The 19,550-nt window shown below is 38.4% G+C and overlaps 1 protein-coding gene across 7 annotated transcripts in view; it reads right to left on the reverse strand.

Moving 5' to 3' along the window:
- Positions 1 to 19,550, reverse strand: part of LOC108709808 (formin-like protein 3) — a 67,988-nt gene that overhangs the window by 41,110 nt on the left and 7,328 nt on the right. The window contains exon 2 of one of the 7 annotated variants that reach the window (XM_018249978.2): positions 18,152 to 18,286. The exons of the other annotated variants lie outside the window; for them this stretch is intronic. Coding sequence (XP_018105467.1) covers positions 18,152 to 18,193 — 42 coding nt within the window. The 5' untranslated portion in view covers positions 18,194 to 18,286. The remainder of the gene's footprint in view (positions 1 to 18,151; positions 18,287 to 19,550) is intronic. 7 annotated transcript variants of the gene reach the window in all.

Genomic DNA, 19,550 nt, shown 5'->3' on the forward strand with positions numbered 1-19,550 from the left:
CACCCAGGAATTACTTGCACAGCCCTAGTATTTTCTCCCTAATACAGCAGGAAATTTATTTGCTTTTTGCTCTGATTAATGACCTGCTATCATATTCTGCCAATGTTGTACAATGCCCCATCCATGCCTATGGCTTGTGGCCAGTAGGTGTTTACACAACGCAATGCCTTTATAGCAAGATGTTGTTAGTGAATTTATCTTTAACGGTGCGTTTGTACATTATACAAAGCAGGCATTTACATAGCTTGAAGAATCATTTTTAAAATTGGACTGCAGAGTAAAACTGCAAGGAAAGAAAAACAGGCATCTTTATTTGAAGCAAAAAGTCTAATTGTTTTAATGTTTAATGGTGCCATTTATTATTTCAAGTGGGGGCTTAAATCCCAAACAGATCAGAGTAACTTTGTCCCTTTACATAGCCTTTATCAAAGCAGAGATATAAGGCTTGTGCTACCCTGGCTGCACTTCTGGATTCTAAATATGGCAGACACCCTCTTTAGGTATCTGAAAGCAGTAAATGAGCCCCCCTATGATATGGTAAATGGGGGCAGGGATTTGGAAATGGGGGAGGTAGCCAAATGTAGTTACGCTGTGTGCTGTAGCACATCTGTGCAAGCTCCCTACAGGGCCGGCTACTCCCTCTCAGCTCTCATATATACACATCTCAAATTCCAGATTCCCAAATCCACCTTTCAACCTCACCCCTGAAAAGTGCCCCTTTTGCAGTAGCGGCCATACAGACAATGAGTTATTTTCAGAGCAGCCAGCTGGCCCAATACTAAGGGTCCAATGTTTTCAGAAATCCCAGACCCCCTCTGTGCAGGTTTGGCTGCTGCCTCTTCCCTTCTAGCTATTTTGTTATGTGTCCACATTCCCCATGGATGCCAGTTAAAGCTCTGCACACGCAAAACAGTCTGGGCACCCGTGTGAGCACCTAACTGCTTTCACCACACATGCCTTCTGAAGCAGAAAGTTCTCCATTAACTAGTTAGCAGCCTTAAAGGGATACTGTCATGGGAAAAAAAATTTTTTTCAAAATGAATCATTTAATAGTGCTGCTCCAGCAGAATTCTGCACTGAAATCCATTTCTCAAAAGAGCAAACAGATTTTTTTATATTCAATTTTGAAATCTGACATGGGGCTAGACATATTGTCAATTTCCCAGCTGCCCCAAGTCATGTGACTTGTGCTCTGATAAACTTCAATCACTCTTTACTGCTGTACTGCAAGTTGGAGTGATATCGACCCCCTCCCTTCCCCCCCCAGCAGCCAAACAAAAGAACAATGGGAAGGTAACCAGATAGCAGCTCCCTAACACAAGATAACAGCTGCCTGGTAGATCTAAGAACAACACTCAATAGTAAAAACCCATGTCTCACTGAGACACATTCAGTTACATTGAGAAGGAAAACAGCAGCCTACCAGAAAGTATTTCTCTCCTAAAGTGCTGGCACAAGTCACATGACCAGGGGCAGCTGGGAAATTGACAAAATGTCTAGCCCCATGTCAGATTTCAAAATTGAATATAAAAAAATCTGTTTGCTCTTTTGAGAAATGGATTTCAGTGCAGAATTCTGCTGGAGTAGCACTATTAACTGATGTGTTTTGAAAAAAACATGTTTTCCGATGACAGGATCCCTTTAAGGCAGCCAAGCACTTTCAGACATGGTTGGGCACTTTTTTTTACCTCATTGCCCATCCGTGTATTCCTGCATAGACACTTCCAAGAGCTATTTTAAATAGGCTGTCCTGAGATTCCACTGGAACCTGCCTCGTGAGTCGATGGATTGCAGACAGATGAGGGAAGAACAACAGCACCTCTTCAGATGCATTCAGCTGGGTCAATGACAGAATTCTCAAACAGTTTACACCACAGACTGTACAGTCTGTGCATGGCCTCTCTCTTAGGATCACAGAAAAATATAGCACTTTTGGAGAAAAGTTATGCTGAAAATTTGAAGAGCAACAGATATTGCCAAAAACGTACAATTTTATGATAGTGAAAGCATGCCTTTTACAAAAATAAGGCCACATTTAAATTGTCTTTGTGGATTTTAAGCCAGTAAATATGTTTATGTATTAGGAATGCACATTGGGTCTGCTTTGGACCACTACAGCTCTATTTTATAGAATTTGTTTTTAATACAATCCTGCCCAGTATTATTAAATACAGTCCATGAATGTATGTTTTCACAGGACCATTCAACCAATTACACAAAGGCCACCGCTCATGCAAGTGTCTTCGCAATAATTCCACATTTATCTGGGCTGGCCAGGTTTTTGCTACTTAATACATAAGGGGGAATGTAATTAAAAGTTGCAGGTGTTATTTAAAATGATGTTTTTGCAAATGTTTTGCACTGCTCGCAATGTAAAAACAGTTGCCGGTGAAAATAACATTGTGCATTTTTGCTAATCAAAGGTTTAGTGTTAACACCTGCTCTGGAGTTTCAGTAAATATTCTGTTGCAAAAAAGGTTTAGCAATTGCAAAATCGTATTTCATCCACTGCGAATGTTGGTTAAAACGATTTGTTCAAAAATTACATATTACATTCCCCCCATAGACTTTCTATAAAATTACATATTTTGAAACGGCTGTAATGTTCTTTTTTTTAATCTCATGTCCTGGTAATTATTACTGGTAAAGGCGCAAAATCCAACAGTAGCGGAAAGATCTGAATGGGATCATTGAACCTCCAAGCACTGCAAAATATGTTGGCGCTCTAAAAATAAATGTTAATAATAAAGTATTTGTAAAACATCTCAAACCAAGCATCCAAGTTGCAGAAATATTAGCATTCAGCAGAATCCTTGCAGTCACATGACTTTAAAGGAGAAGGAAAGTATAAATCACTGGGTGATTATAATCACTTACCTGTTATCCAGGGCCTGTGCTCCTTTTAGTAGAAAACTGCTAGAGAAACTGCTTGCTCAGAAGCGTCAGGTATCAGGTAAGTATTTATAATCACTTGGGGTCCCTAACGTTTGGTGGTTAATTACATTGCTAGTAGAAGGATCAGTAATAAAGTAACAATAACAATACATCTGTAGCCTTACAGAGTATTTGCTTTTTGGAAGGGGTCAGCAACTAAACTAGAAAACTATAAAGAATAAGTAATGAAAACCAATTGAAAACTTGCTTAGAATTGGCCATTGTAAAACATACTAAAAGTTACCTTAAAGGTGAACCACCCCTTTAAGGTGCTGTTTATTGTTATAGAGAAAAAAAAATAATTTAAAGCATTTTAAAATATTTGCTTGAAAAAAACTCTATGGAGGATGTCTTTCATGTAATTCAGAGCTTATTTTGGATAAGAGATCAAATACCTATATTTCAAACAAGCAGTAATTATTATTCCTGGCAATGATCTAACAAAACCATAAATGACAGCAAAATGAGAATTTGCTGGAACCAAGTGTCAATGCTTGAATCAAGTGTCAACGCTGGGCAGGGGCCTGCACCCCCTCAGGGCTCACTGGACACTAGTGCTGGCACAAATCTGATACAAAAAAATGCATCCGGAGAGGGTTGGGGGATCAGGTCTTGCACCTGGGTCTGGGAACTACTTGTTCCGTTACTGATTGTGGTCTAACAAATAGCTGGAATCTGCAGAGACTCATCTTTCCTTTTCTATTAAGAGTCACACGCCTATATGTGGCAATGAGGATGCAAGACATTTCTTTGCTCCTCTGAGGCCCATGAATGCAATGGAGCTATTTCTTTCAGCTTGTTTGTATACACGCACATATGTCAGAAATTAAACAAAAACCACTGGCATTTCAAGCTTCTAATAACTAAAATAAATATATACCCAAATGGCCCTATAGCATGTTCTTCTACTTGCTGTATAGTCAAGGGAATACAGTGTAGACAAGAGCATGGACATGTAGTGAAGGGTGGGCTGTACAGTACAAAGAAATGGGACACATGTTTAAAAAGTAAAGTGCAGCACGATCTTGGTGCTCCAACATCAGCTGTGTAAACTGCAGTTCTGCATAGTGATTCCACGTGAGCATCAGACCTTCAAAGCCATTGCTGCCATAAATATCCATTAAGATATTAAGGACACTTAAGGACCAATGGTTCATTGCTCAGACACCAGAAAAGGAGACTGTTTGACCAGCAGCTGGTGGCCAACAGGGCGTTTTTCAGGCTAACTCATTCAGTGATTTAAAGTTTTTGGCCAAAGTTTTTTTTTTTCACCAGCAGTGGCAAGGTATTAATATTATAGTGAATGACAAGGGGCAAAGGTGCATTGAGATGGCTCTCATATAATAGCACATAGTACATATTCACTGCCAGCCTAAATCTGCCCACTGCCATCTTTCTTTCCCTTCAATGGGAAACGCTAGTCTTTTTTTAGCCTGAAAACGCATTTGTGAATAGCAGATGCACCTTTAGCACAAATCATACGACATGATGTCATTAACATGGTTAAAGCCCAGCATATGATTAACCTTATACAGTACATGTATAAAGTATAAAAATAATAAAGTCTGACTGAATCATTGTATGAGAGTTTTAGCAGGATACTTAAAGGGCCTGTTCACCACTCAAAACTTTTTCTTTTTTTTGCAGTTTAGTTGTTTTCATTTTACCTCAAACAAAGGCTTTTTTCAATTATTTTCCTTTTTTCCCCCTGTTTTTCCAAAATTTAAGTTTAAAGGGATCCTGTTATCGGAAAACATGTTTTTTTCAAAACACATCAGTTAATAGTGCTACTCCAGCAGAATTCTGCACTGAAATCGATTTCTCAAAAGAGCAAACAGATTTTTTTATATTCAATTTTGAAATCTGACATGGGGCTAGACATTTTGTCAATTTCCCAGCTGCCCCCCGTCATGTGACTTGTGCCTGCACTTTAGGAGAGAAATGCTTTCTGGCAGGCTGCTGTTTTTCCTTCTCAATGTAACTGAATGTGTCTCAGTGGGACATGGGTTTTTATTATTGAGTGCTGTTCTTAGATCTACCAGGCAGCTGTTATCTTGTTACCTTCCCATTGTTCTTTTGTTTGGCTGCTGGGAGGAAAAAGGGAGGGGGTGATATCACTCTAACTTGCAGTACAGCAGTAAAGAGTGATTGAAGTTTATCAGAGCACAAGTCACATGACTTGGGGCAGCTGGGAAATTGACAAAATGTCTAGCCCCAAGTCAGATTTCAAAATTAAATATAAAAAAATCTGTTTGCTCTTTTGAGAAATGGATTTCAGTGCAGAATTCTGCCGGAGCAGCACTATTAAATGATTAATTTTGAAAAAAAAAATTTTCCCATGACAGTATCCCTTTAATGCTCCTGCCTCTGGTGTATCAGTCTGGCAGCTCAGTGATCCAGTTGCAGATTCTGAACTGTTACAATTTGAGACAAATGGGAGTGTGTACTGCCACAAGAGAAAATATACAATGTAAATGGTACCACTCTAAATACCAAAAAAATTTATGATTAAGTAAATAGCAAGGAGATTCACTCACAGCAGTTCACCTCAGTCCCAAGGTGCAAAAATCCAAGACACTAGATCCAAAAGGAAGAATGTGAGGATCTCCAATAATCAAGAACAAATATTGTTTAAAAAAAGTAGAAAATTTATTAGGACATAAAACCATATATAAATCATAGGCACTAGAGTAAGTGCCCCATTAGGCACGAAACGCATTAGGTTTTATGTCCTAATAAATTTTCTACTTTTTTTAAACAATATTTCTTCTTGATTATTGGAGATCCTCACATTCTTCCTTTTGGATCTAGTGCCCTGTTACAATTTGCTTAATTTAGGGCAGAGACACGCGCTGTGATTCGGGGACATTAGTCGCCCGTCGACAAATCTACTTTTCTGCGGGGCGACTAATCTCCCCGACCTGCCTGCCCTGCCTTCCCGCCGGTTAGAATGAAAATCGCCAGTGGGATGGCACTCGCATCGCTTCGTTTTCCGAAGACGTCCGAAGTTGCAACTTCGAAAAACTAATTAGTGTAAACAAATTAGTTCGAAAAACGAGAATAGTCGCCCTGAAGAAGAGGAGATTTGACGCCGGGCGACTAATCTCCACGAATCGCAGCGTGTGTCTCTGCCCTTAGTTGCTACAATTCTTAGTAGCATCTGTGGAGTACTAGCAACTGTTGTATCAATTATAACAGCTACCATAAACAAAACACAGTCACAAATAGACCTTTTTCAATTATCTCTTTTTTTCTGATGAATTATCTGAAAACAACTGAACTGAAAAAAGTGTTGGAAAATGAACAACACCCCTAAAAGCGGCCATAGACATTAAGATTTTTCTGTCTGAAACAACCAATTCTTTTGCGATCTGATAAATCCGTCAAATTATCGTTAGGTTAGTGGGCGCCGAACGATCTAGCAATTTTTGTCCAACATCGATCAGAAAATCGATCAGGCAGGTTAGAAAATTTTCATTGGTCACAGTGAAATCTACCCATTGTCCAATTGTTTGCAGGGCCAAGCAGGCAGTTACCCACAGTTTTCCTGGCTTCAACTAGACAATATTGCTTTAAATGGTCTTTTAAGTTGATGGATAAATCGTACATTTAAACGATTGTTTCCAGATAAGCTTTGTCTTACAATAACAAAAAGATCTTTTAAAAACTCTAACATCTATGGCCACCTTAAGCGTAGACCTAAAAGTGAAACACATCCTATTTTGATAATAAATATCCTTAGCACACTTATATATTGATCTGTGATACCAATGGTTTGTGTCCTCCTACCGACAGCTATTAATCCAAATAATACATTCTGTAAAGGTAGTATGTAAACCAATGCTGAGCAATCTGCAGCCTTTCACATTGCTGAACCACTCCATGCACCCTGCGGTCAGCTGTCAACAGGACATTGGAAACTGCAGTTTAACAACTCGGGATAGTTGCAGATTGCCAGTACTGGATATACAGCACAGTTTGGATTCAGCTGACCGAAGGCAATGCTTTGATTTTTACCCTGTGGGTTTTTTAGGTGTTTGTTTTAAGTCATTGACAGAATCTCATTCTAAACCTCTTACAGCACATGCCTTTTTGCAGAGATGCAGAACCTTGTGTCCTTCTCTCTACAAGGCACAGTGTTGGCCTTGTTTGTCGTTTCATTCCCCAGCTTGTATTTCATCTCAGGGATTTCTTATACCTGCATAATACTAACTGGAGCACTCTGATAATGGTCCCTATTAAAAACTGGAAACCACATGATCTCCCATATGGGATAAAGGGATATGCTGAATATGCCTGGACTTTTTGTAGAGAACATGTCTTGTAATAATGCAGATACAACATTTTACCTTTGAGCAACATTCAAATGTGTTCCAGGGTGGCACAAAATAAGTGCTCTGATGACAATTTGGTAAGCCCTATGCAGACTGGCAGCCTACAGGCTGTTTGGCAGTACACCTGGTTTTTATGCAACCAAAACTTACCTCACCAAACCTAAAGGGTTGGTGAGTAATGTGTTGCTCACGAGCCACTGGTTGGTGATCACTGCTATAAACCAATGTAACCAAATCTGTTATTGTTCAGTACAACATATCTGAAAAATACTAAGTTAAAGATTTGCTTACAGATGTTTTTCTCTATATGTTATAGAATGGCCAGTTCTTAACAACTATATATGATAGCTGTGCATGTATGGTCAACATTAGTCTAATGGCAGTTTTACTGTGTGAAGCAAGAATATTTTTACTTCAGATTTCCTGTTAAGCTAATGGACAGACAATTGAAGCTGAACACAAGAAAATACATTCACTTGGATTACTCTTGCCATGTGAAGCAGAGATGGAAAACTTGGTTTAAGTTAGCATTCCTTAAAAATCTGTGTGGTATCCAGAAGCAAAGACAAGCAGCGGATAATTTGTAAGTGTGTCCTAAAATAAAAGGCTTGTCGGAGCCGCACCCAGCTATCAGATGAGCATTAAATATCTTTATTTAACCAGCACAAGGGCTCTGGGAAAGCACTTCTACCGCTGCTTTGTTTTTTCCACCTATTCATAAGTGCAGCGGATAAACTCTGTCCAACAGCAACTCTCTTCCACTATAAAGGGCAGTCAAATCAAAAGGGCACAGCCCGATGCACAGGAAACAGGAAATCCATTATATTATGGCCTGCAATGAGTGTTGGCTTATCCAGCATAACACTACAGATGGGGAAGAAGAGAACAAATAAAGCACTGAAATCGCACCATTCTCAAAGAAATACATGTTACTAGGTTGGTACATCATCAGGTAATTAAAATCTGTTTGCTCACTGTAAGGGGGCTACCTGTAAGTCCACAAAGAAGAAAAACAGGGCACACCAGTACATAAGAAAACATTTAAAAACTTTAGATCATATTAGACATAAAAAGAAAACCCAATGCATTTTCAAACCCATACTATTGGCAAAGACAGGGGATGTCGATGGGAGCTGCGGTAGCTCCTTCATTTGCCAAGTATATAATCAGCTACCATAGATTTGTGGACGACATACTTGTACTGTGGAAAGGCCCATTGACAGAGTTTGCAGAAGTGAACAACAGAGTCAATAAAGCCTACCCAACCATAAAATTCAAACACTTTGTATATTGTACCTTGCAGCGCAAAGCAGAGGCATCTGGCAATTCAGTGAAAGACCCATGTTTAGAAATCATGTATTAAAGCCAAGTATCTTCCTAAAAAGCATTTGAACAGATGCAATTTTGCTTCCATTTTGCTTTGCATTCCAACCTGTGATGGTAAATACCATGCAAGTCATTATTTTCTACGGTGTGTGTATGTATGTGGAAATTGGACCTATTATTCAGACAGTCCATTTTCCAAAGAGTTCAGTTTGAGCATTTTTTTTTTTTTTACTAATTTCCTTTCTAGTTAAAAGTTAAAAGTTTTTTTTGTTAGCCTTAAAGTATGGTGATATAAATTACAGAAAGTCGCATTTATCTGGAAAAACCCAGGTTCCTATAATGCCAGATAATAGATCCCATTCCTGTACTGCACAAGCTGATCCCACTAGCTGGATATTCTTCATATGTTTTATACAGACAGATGTATTTATGGATTCCCTGCTTAACCAATGGCCAGAACAAATCAAGATGGCTTTCCCATGCAGTAAAGCTACACTGATGTATATTTTAAACATATGTCAATGATACAATGCTCTCTTTCATATAAGGGGCACACCCTGGGAAAATTCTCTCGAGTTACTAAAATAAAGGTGCATAGTTCCAGCATAAAAAGGATCTCTCTCTGTAACTGTTTTTATTATGGGGATGTCTAATCTGCATCCCTTCAACCACTGAACTAAAGTCTGACAAGTGATTCTGGGAGGTGCAGGTTAACAGCAATTTGAAGGCAAATTGAACCAATCTATGTTTTAACACAGACTGCAAAATAATAGACAATAACATGCTTTCAAATGAAGAAGTGGGAAAGAAAGTCTAGCAACGTTAGAATAATGTTTAAATAATGAGTTTGGATCTGGTTCCACATACAATATTGAAACGATAATTAAAGCCTGAGAGGAGTAGCCAAAATCAGGCATGTAGGAGGTTCTGCCAATGCTGAATAAAATCCTTCTAGTATAGTTTTCTATTCTGCAGCTTGAACTGTGAATTTGAACAGCAGAGTAAGCAGCTCAGGCTATGGCCACACAAGGCTGTTAGTCATTTTCCATTCACATCAATTCTGACACTTTTTGTGGTTGTTAAAGTGAACCCCATGTGCCATCAGCTTTAGGCTTATGCCATGTGATGCTGACTCTCAGCCTGCAAATAAACGCAGGCTGAGAATCAGCCCTTCCACTCATATCAGCCTTCTTAGGTCCCTGCATACAGAGCAGATTTTGGAGCTGAAATGCTTATTAATATGCTTTGTTGCCGAAATCCGTTCAGTGTACCTGTATCCGAGCACACAAGTTGGCTGATAGAAGGGGCTGATTAATGGCCTGAGTTTACCCACAGGTCAAGAATTATCTTCATATGATATAAGCAAATTCTGGTGCCACACGGGGTTCACTGTGACCACAAAAGTACTCAACTTTAATGTGATCATGGAATGACTGAATGTGCCAATATTTGCCACTACTCATGCCAAAATACCCTTTTTTGTTGCTGCAACTTTTCAAGCTTTATCAAATGGTGATGGCAAAAATAAACTAACTGACTAAAACCTTCTGAGATGCCATAGACGTCAATAGGAAGCATATTTTCAGAATTCAAGCAAGTTCTTAGTCCATTTTTTCGTGTGACAATTAAAAATTAGCCCTTTCGAGATTTTTCATAAATGTCAAAACACAATATAAATATCCTCTTACAAGAATTTTCTAAATCTTAAAGTCTGCAGTAGTACCTCTTGCTTGGTTTGAGGCATCCATTTATACCCCACTAAACACAGCTCTGCTGACAGTGGGGTACAAATAAGTGATTCCAAAGTTTCCCCATAAAGAACAAGCACAAGTTATCTGCCGGTTGAAGACAGATATTGATGAGCATTCTGCTCTAATTGTGCTGGAATGCAGTGCAAATGCATTCACATTAGTGCACACCCATACATATTAATGTCAAAATGCATTAGCAAGTTTATATAGCTTAGACTAACTGCATATTAAACAAACACAATTTTGTTCCATAACATTATCATAGTATAGGTTTGCTAGCTAAATCAAGGTCAAGCTCCTAATCGGATTTTGTTACGTACACTACAAACCACTTTAGCATTACTACGGCAGATTGCACAAAGCTTGGTAAGTGCAAATAGGCTAACTAACAATAGACATAATTAAGGGCTCAGATTAAACGAGGGGTGAACTGTGTGCTAATGTCACTTTGTGTATTTGTACCGTAGAATGCCAGGAAGCTGACTAATGAACAGTAAGCACACATATTTTCCAACATTTTGGAAGTAAAAAGAGGGTCAAAAAAATGTTTCGCACATAGCGCAGCAAAAATGTTTGACCACGTCCCTTCTGTGGCCACACCCCCTAAGTACCATGCTCATTTTGCAAAATTTGGCAGGTTATGAAAGTTTAAAACTATTTCTCCTTATCTAAACTGTTTTTTTTTGTGGCTCAAAATTGTTACAAAGTATCTTATTTGCACCTGTTAGCTATTCTGTGGTCTCTGCTAAAAGCCAATTAAGTTAAAAACTTTGTTTCTTTTTCTGGCTGTTCAGTGCAGAGAAAATAGGGACTTTCCAGTACAAATGAGGGACTGCAGATTGAGCTGTCAAAAGAGGGACTGTCCCTCCGAAAAAGGGACAGTTGGGAGGTATGAGCACATGCACAGTGCAATAAAAGTAATGGTTCTCCTAAAACCCAAGCACATCAATAAAAACTCATAGAGAGAGAGAGAGAGAGAGAGAGAGAGAGAGAGAGAGAGAGAGAGTCTGCAAGTCACTTTGATTTGAAGCCATGTCTCTTTTAAACATCCTGTTTGAAATATCTGTCATAATAATAAATAATAAAAACTTGCATTATCAGACATGGCAGGAGAAAGATCTTGTTCAGAAAAAAAATGTGAGAGTGTTGTGTTCCAAAAGTAGAGAAATGCCAAGACAGGGAGGAGGTCAGGGCTCTTCATGAGAATATGACTGTCCAGACAGCAAATATGGTGAAAACATCACTACAATGAAGGGTAACATTTTCCACATAATGAAATAATGGCGTTACATGATATGTATGGCTACTGAATTTGCAGAGTCAGAAAAGTACAGATATCTGTTGTTTCCACATGTACATAAATCATTATTCATTTAAACTGTAAGGTACGTAGTGGATTATAAGATCTAAACAAACTGGAAATACCAAACAAGGGATTGAAGTCTTAAAGTCAAAATAGCTATAAATACATTTTATTAATATGCAGTTCTCAATAACTGCTGCCCATCTAGCCATAGTTGCACCACTGTTCTGAGAAATCTTATAGGACGTCTTTTAAAAAGGGCTACTATACTTAAATGGAATATGGTCTGCACATAATCACCTTCCATTAACATAGCATTTCATCTTTTACAGAAGCTCAGGGGTGTAACTATAGAGAAAGCAGACCCTGCGGCTGCAGGGGGGCCCAGGACGTATAGGGGCCCCATGAGGTCCCAATTAATATACAATTTACATAATTATTGGTAAAACTGGTCAACCTGGGGGCCTGAAAAATAATCTGCTCGGGGCCCAGTAATATCTAGTTAAGCCACTGCATAAGATTTACAGTGTTCTGCTGTTGTGTTACATTGCATTTATTTATATTGCGTATATGTTCTCTGCATTCATTCATGGCCTCCCTCTCACTGTACAACTTTGGATATTTCAAGCAGCAGTGCAGGAAAAGGTTTATATAGTGAATAAAGTACCCCCTTTTGTAAAATATAAGGATATTATAAGTTACCAAGGAGTTTCATGACCATATAAAAACACGAGGCCGAAGGCCGAGTGTTTTTATACAGGTCAGGAAACTCCGAGGTAACTTCTAATATCCACATATTTTGCAACTGGGGGTACTTTATTTATTATAATACACAAGTTCCGGTGAGTCATGTGACAGAAATGACATCAGAACTCACCGTTTATAACTGATGACATCAGAACTCACCGTTTATAAGGATATAATTTACAGGATATTCATGGCTTTTGTGTATAAGGTAATAGCACACATTTTGTTGCCCACGTTTAAACCCTTGCTACCACTAACAACAAATCTCCCTGAAATGCTTACAACAAGTGGTGCTTCGTTTTCCAGTGCTGCCTGAAGTTTCCTCGATGAGCTACATAATTCCCAGTATCCAAATGGCAGCCCTTGAATGTGGCTAAGACAGTGGAAGCGGAGGCTCGGCATTAGAAGAGTCAAACATTGAATATGATTGTTCTAGATCATTGTTTTCCAAACTATGAGGTTCATGCCTTATAGGGGGTAAACCAGTGGAAGGGAAGGCCAAGCATGAAGACCAACTAGAATCAAACTTGAGGTCCACAGTGTGCCTTGAACTATAGAAGGGTGACTTTACTAACAGGTTTTCATATATCCTGTATATATATATATATATATATATATATATATATATATATATATATATATATATATAGATATATATAGATATATATAGATATATATAGATATATATACTGTTGCTATGAGCTAAGGGGGGCCTGAATGCCTCAATGTCTGACCACAAACAAGACCTCTGCTCTAAATGCTCAAGCACTTTGGACTCTAGGGTTCAAATCTCTGAGCGGCTGGATGGAGATCACTGCTGAAGTCTTAATTCTGAATTGTCATCCTGTCACACATGGAGCACACTAGCAGGGCCAGCTTTCTCTCAGAAATTCCGGCATTTCCTTTGCACAATCCACAGCTTCCTCTCGCAGCTGAAGGAAACATTGAAATCTCTAATACGTAGGCCAGTCTCACGGGCCTTGCTTAGATTCCTTTTGCCATTCTCCACATAGGAAATTGGAGACATAAAATAATTGTTTGGTATCTACTGCTTGCACAGCAACATGGATCTTACATGTGTAAAAAAAAAGTCTTGTATCTATTACAAAAAAAAATTAAATATATAATAACTTCACAGAATATAAGTAAATGAGCAGAGTCTTCAGTTTTCACAAGATTCTGGAGCCCTTCTTTGTATGTGTCCTTGTCAGTACCAGGGTCAGGGCAGAGAGGTTTTTTACCAAGGGTCACTCACACAACAACGGCAAGTCCCTGGAGACTTCTAGCCATTGTTTAACATCACATTCCAAAATACCAGCTGTAGGCTGGACTTCTACTTCTGAAAAAGTTGCAGGGTTAATGTCCTAGATGGGGCTCTTGAGTGCTCAGGGCCCCTACCCCTCATCTCCAGCAGTGGTTAGGACACATTCTGATAAATGTAAACCTGTACATAATACAAGCTCTAGACCAGCCTAGCAGAACACGTCTGCATCTGTTTCTATGGAATGTGTATTGACCACAGCTTCTCCAAACTTGTACAACAGATCTAACTAAAGGCTAGTGGTATGTCACATGAGAACTTTGTTTTATGCCATGTTAGTATAAAGTACTGATTCATCACTGTCAGAAATAACCAAATACTCCATGAATGAGCCCCACAGGCTCAAACAGCATAAACTGATCACTCGTGAATAGATCTCATTGAGTTAAAGCAGCAGTCTGATGCTCGCTGGAATGATGCCCTTGAGACTGGTTAGAACTCTGGTACAGAGCTAGGAAACATTTCAGTCCACAGACCTCCAAGCCTTTATATAAAAGTTTACATTAAAGTAGAAGTGGCACTGAACACATACAGGTTTCCTCCCAATACACTGCAGTTTTGTCTAGCCAGAACATATGCAGAGCGTCACCTTGCAGATGTTGCTGATGAACTACAAACCGCAGACAGTCCAAAACAAGAGCTCAAGGGCCACAGGCTGAATACACTAGGTATGGTTTTTATTATTCTATGTTTGATGGCTAAGTAGCGAAAAGCTAAACTTGTATAGAACACACCTGTTATCCTACATTAAAAAAAATATATTTTTTTTATTAAAACATCCATAGCGGTTATAAACTTGTTTAAAAGTCTCAGCTGTCAATCATACAATACTTGCCCTTACTTTATGCCTTAGGCATAGAGATGGGACAGGCAATTATTTTCACTTTCTATTCTGCATTCCTAGATGTCACTGCCCTTCTAACATCCCCCCCCCTCCATTCTCACCATTTAATTGTGTAGTCAGTGCTACTGCCACCCAGTCCATGGTGCAAGCAACAAGTCAATAAAGATTCTATCCAAACAGAAGGGCTAAATGATGCTAAATATGGTGGACTTGTTTATCAACACTTGGCAAATTTGAACCTGGACAATGGTGTTACTACCATCAATGCTGGAAAACACGGCTGTACTTGAATTCAAGTGGTAAATTTCTGGATTTAGCAACTTTCGCCAATTCCGATTTTAGTCATTGAGAAGCAACCTGCAACGAGTTAAGCCACAGTGTATTCTACATAAGGATAGTTAGAAACTAAACTTAAAAGAAGAACAAAAGTTGGGAAGATCAGAAAGAGAATTGGAAACAGATTAATGCCGCTTCAACCCAATAAACCGTCTTTCGCACATGCTGAAAAAACAACAAGCACAATGTTCATTAAAATTAAAATTTAAAAAAAGAATAGAAATAATTTTAACAAAGAAGCCCCCAAGGCCACAAAATAGTTTGCTAAAATTGGACTGCGAGGTGGAAAAGACAGTTCATGGTAAGCAGTCTTATTTTTAGTAATTCCTCCATGAATAAGCAAAGCCACAAGAATGTTCTCCTTTTCCAGTAGAGCTGACTGAGCATGCCTCACTATACAATCCTCTTAATGCATTTTAGGATTAGGCTAAACTGCTTCTTCATAGAAGGGAACAGACAAGCACTGGTCTATTTATTCCTTCATCATAACTACCCAGCTAAATCAGAGATTGGCCACCTGGAGCCCTTCAATGGCGAATAGTCCACATGGCACGAAATCTGGCCCTGTTTTGGAAGTATCATCCTGTATGGGCTGCCCTTACAGTATCCTGCAAAACAGAACTATATCGCACAGATAGCCCCACATACAACAGGTTCTACAACAGTTGACTATATGGATTTTTATTTACATGTACAAAGTAAAATCATAATAAACATATATAAAATACATACATATATAACTGATTTGCAGCTAATTCTTAGCTTTTCAAGAGAAATATTTGGAAGAAAATGCTCCCGGTTCTAACTGAATAGCACGCTATGCAATGAATAGATTTAGTATGTCAGCTAACAAACAAGTGAAAGATATAGAAGAGAGCATCTGGCTGATTTCACCTGCTAATCCAAATTGCTATAGACCGGAGTTGACAGGAGAAAAAAAGCTTAGCCTACTTTACTTGTAATATACAATATAGCCCAAAAGTGGAGCTTGTGGGGTATCTGGGCTTTGAAGTCAGCAGGGGCATATGGCCACGTTAAAAAAAAAAAAAAAACCTTGTTATTGTACTGTACTCCCTGTGCACACCAAAAAGCATTTTTATTGCTCTGCCATTATATTATTGCATTATCAAAAGAATGAGGCATGATCAATCTAAGGGGCAGATTTATCAAGGGTCGAATTTCAAGTTAATGGGGAGTTTTTTTAAACTCCCATCAACTCGAAATTTGAATAAAAAAAGACCAACTAAAACTTATTAAGAAAATATTTTTTTTTATTTTTTATTTTTCGAGTGAAAAGGCTGTATTCAATCGAATTTGTTTGAAGGATTTTTTTAAAAAAATCTTTGATTTTTCAAAGTCCACCAAATGATAGTTCTAGGAGGTTCCTCATAGGCTACAACAGCAATTCGGGAGGTTTTAGATGGTGAATAGTCAGTCGGATTTTTAAAGACACAGTGCATGATAAATTTCTATATTCGAATTTTCACATTTTTTTCAAATTCAAATTGAATTTGGTCTATCCCCTAGTCAAAGTACACTAAAATTAGCTCGAAATTTGAATTTAAAAATTAGATTTTTCAATTCGACCCTTGATAAATCTGCCCCTAAATGTCAGGATTTTTCTGACAGCAAATTATAGGCAGATTACTAATTTGAGCCAGTAAAGTAAAAGTAAAATTCATGATAAGAAGGAATGTGGTTAAAATGTACAGAAATTACACAGCTAAGCACCACACTGGGGGAGTACAGAGTCAAAGGCTTACATTACAGAAGCGTCCTTTGTCAATTAACGCAGTGAGTTTAACAACTAAAGAATCAGACGCAGACATCATATTGACTGAGTAGTGGTGATGACGACATCCAAACATCTAAGATTTTCAGTAAAATTGTGTCTAATTTGAGCTTGCAGCTACTACATGTCTGGGTAGGCACACGGGACAAATCATGGCAGCATCTATACTAATGTTAGGCACCCCCAGGTGATTGTATTTACTTACCTGAAACCCGGGCCGGTGCTCCCATCAGCAGAAAACTGCACCGGCCCGGGATTATTCCAGCGAGTACCCCGGAGCAATCCTCTTCTGGCTTCTTCTTTTCTCAAATTTCCCTGGGCAGATGCTTGCGCAGTTGAACAAAATAGCTGAATTTTTAGTTAAAGCAAGGCTTTTCGTTCTACTGTGCATGCGCAGCCGCGCAAAGCAAGATGAAGACGATAGGAGCACCGAGCCGGGGTTTCAGGTAAGTCAATACAGTCACTTGAAAAACTTTCATTCTCCTTTAAAGAGCATCATGAGGCCCAACCAAAACATAAAGTGGAAAGATTTTTGGGTCCCCATCTACTGGTAAAGAATCCCTGACCCATGTGAATTGGTAGTCTGTGCGGATTTCCTTCTCAGTTCTCCACTTTGAGTACTACATTCTCTTTTCAATGCCCATCCTAAAAGAAGGGTAATTCTATAACAAGTTCATATTTTGAATTATTCTACCTTTTTCTACTATGATCCTGAAACTAACTGTAGGTCATTATTATCTTTATTTAGCGGCAGCAATTACACAGCACTTTACATTCATTTATAATGAACAGTGGTCTTACAATAATTCAACAAACAAGCTTTATAAAAGAGCATACAATATGTATACATTTACAGATATACGACACTATTTCCATTTTCTGCATAATGTCAGTATTGATATAAAGGCAGCTTTGGCTGTAGTTGCAGCCCTAATTTGATGTCCATCACCACTCCTCAGCAACATGGAAAAATGTCAGGAGAGGTAACTGGCAGCAGTGAAGGCATATAGTCACTGACATACAGCCCACAAAAAGGAAATTTAGACAAAATTCTTCAATTTCTGACTATAGTGACACCTGAAAAAATCCTGATTTTGGTGCCTTCCTACCAGTGAGAAGCAGATCAGTCAATAATAGAATTGTGTGTTTAAACAGGACACGGTACAAAAAAAGAACTGCCACATTTTAGAGATTTCTGCATCCCTGACTCTATACCTATATTAACAAGTTGGGTTAATATTAAAGGAAAATATAAAGTTGCATAAAGAAATCTATTCCTTTTTTATATACAAAAAAATGTCAGCTGTTAATTCTATGTATTTGCTGTAGCAGTCACATTTGAGGGACCTAGGCCTGCAATATGTATATATATCTCCCTAATAGTTTTTTTCCCTGTAAAAAAAAATATGACACATGAATTAGGGAAAGCCCCGCTGTCACAAAATGTAGAACTGAAAACAAACCCGTGACAGGAATCTGCAGTATGTTCCTGCTTTCTTAACCATGGTCCAGTCTTGGAAAATTTAGGGCCGGAATTTAGTCAGGAAGGAGGAGGGGGAGTGAGATTATTTTGCAGGAAACTCTCAGCTGCACTACAACTGAAAAAAATACATAAGCCAGTTTCAGAAATCACACAAATAACAGTAATTTTAAAAGAGGTTGTAAAGTCATATGAGCAAGTTTGCCTGGGTCTAGTAACCCATAGCAACAAGTCAGCAGTTTTTACTGATGCAGTGTAGTTAGAATAATGATAAACACCTGTCTGTTTACAATGGGTTAACCTGTTGGCAGTGATACATTTTCCTTTGTAACAACCTCATTGAATATCTAATCTTATCAAACTGGTTGCATGGCAGGGGTTCAGGGAAATCATCTAGCAATGGGGACACATAGCAACCAATCAACATTTACCTCTGATCTGTTAAGTGTAGAAAGAATAATTAAAAAATAAAAATAACTGGAATTGCAGTAGCTATCTCATAGCTAGGGTTCAATTTACCCTATCTACCAGGCAGCTATTTGAGAGACTGGAACATGAAGTGGAGAGGGCCTCAATACAAAGATAAGTATTGAAAAAAATAGCAATAAAATTATAGCCTTAGAGAACAAATGTTTGTGGCAGCTGGGGTCAGTAATCCCAAGTTGAAAGCTGGAAAGAAGAGGAAGGCAAATAATTCAAAAACAATAAAATAAAAAAATGAAGACAAGACAACCATCAAATACAAAATTATGCCTAATAAAATGTTATGTGTATGGCTAGGTTAAGATTTGTTAATTTCTGATTGGTTGCCCTTTAGAGTACTGGCAGTGGCATTATGTTCTAATCAGGGTCACGTTCCATCTCCTATGCTATTAGATAAAATAGCTAGTTAGGACTGCCAAGTTTCTCGTGTCACACAACATTCAAATCTGTTGGATTGTCCATATTGTTTCAACAATGACTGAGCTAAAACACCATCATCATTATCAGAAGAATTAAGGATCAGACATAAAATGCAACCATGCAGGCCTACTGCTACTGAAACACTAAATTAGGTTTGCACGGAACACACACTGCCATTTCATGCATCCATACAACTATAACAAACACAAATGTCTGCCCCATGTCTTCTAAAAACACACAAAATTTTGAAAAAGCCATCTGGCTTACTCAACAAATATCCCAACTTATTTTTTCACCTTTCAAACTAAAAAGCTGTATTAGCAACCACTATCTATTCCCTTGGCACTTCCATTCCATTTACCAACTTGGATGTTTGTGATGGCTCAGGTGTAGTGCCCAGACCAATGTTCCTGGGCAAGGGTTCAGGATTGTGGTCTTACTTTTAGTTTATATTTAGTATGCTTTTAGCATAGCACATC

The sequence above is a fragment of the Xenopus laevis genome, chromosome 2S (assembly GCF_017654675.1).
Source record: "Xenopus laevis strain J_2021 chromosome 2S, Xenopus_laevis_v10.1, whole genome shotgun sequence".
NCBI lineage: Eukaryota > Metazoa > Chordata > Amphibia > Anura > Pipidae > Xenopus > Xenopus laevis.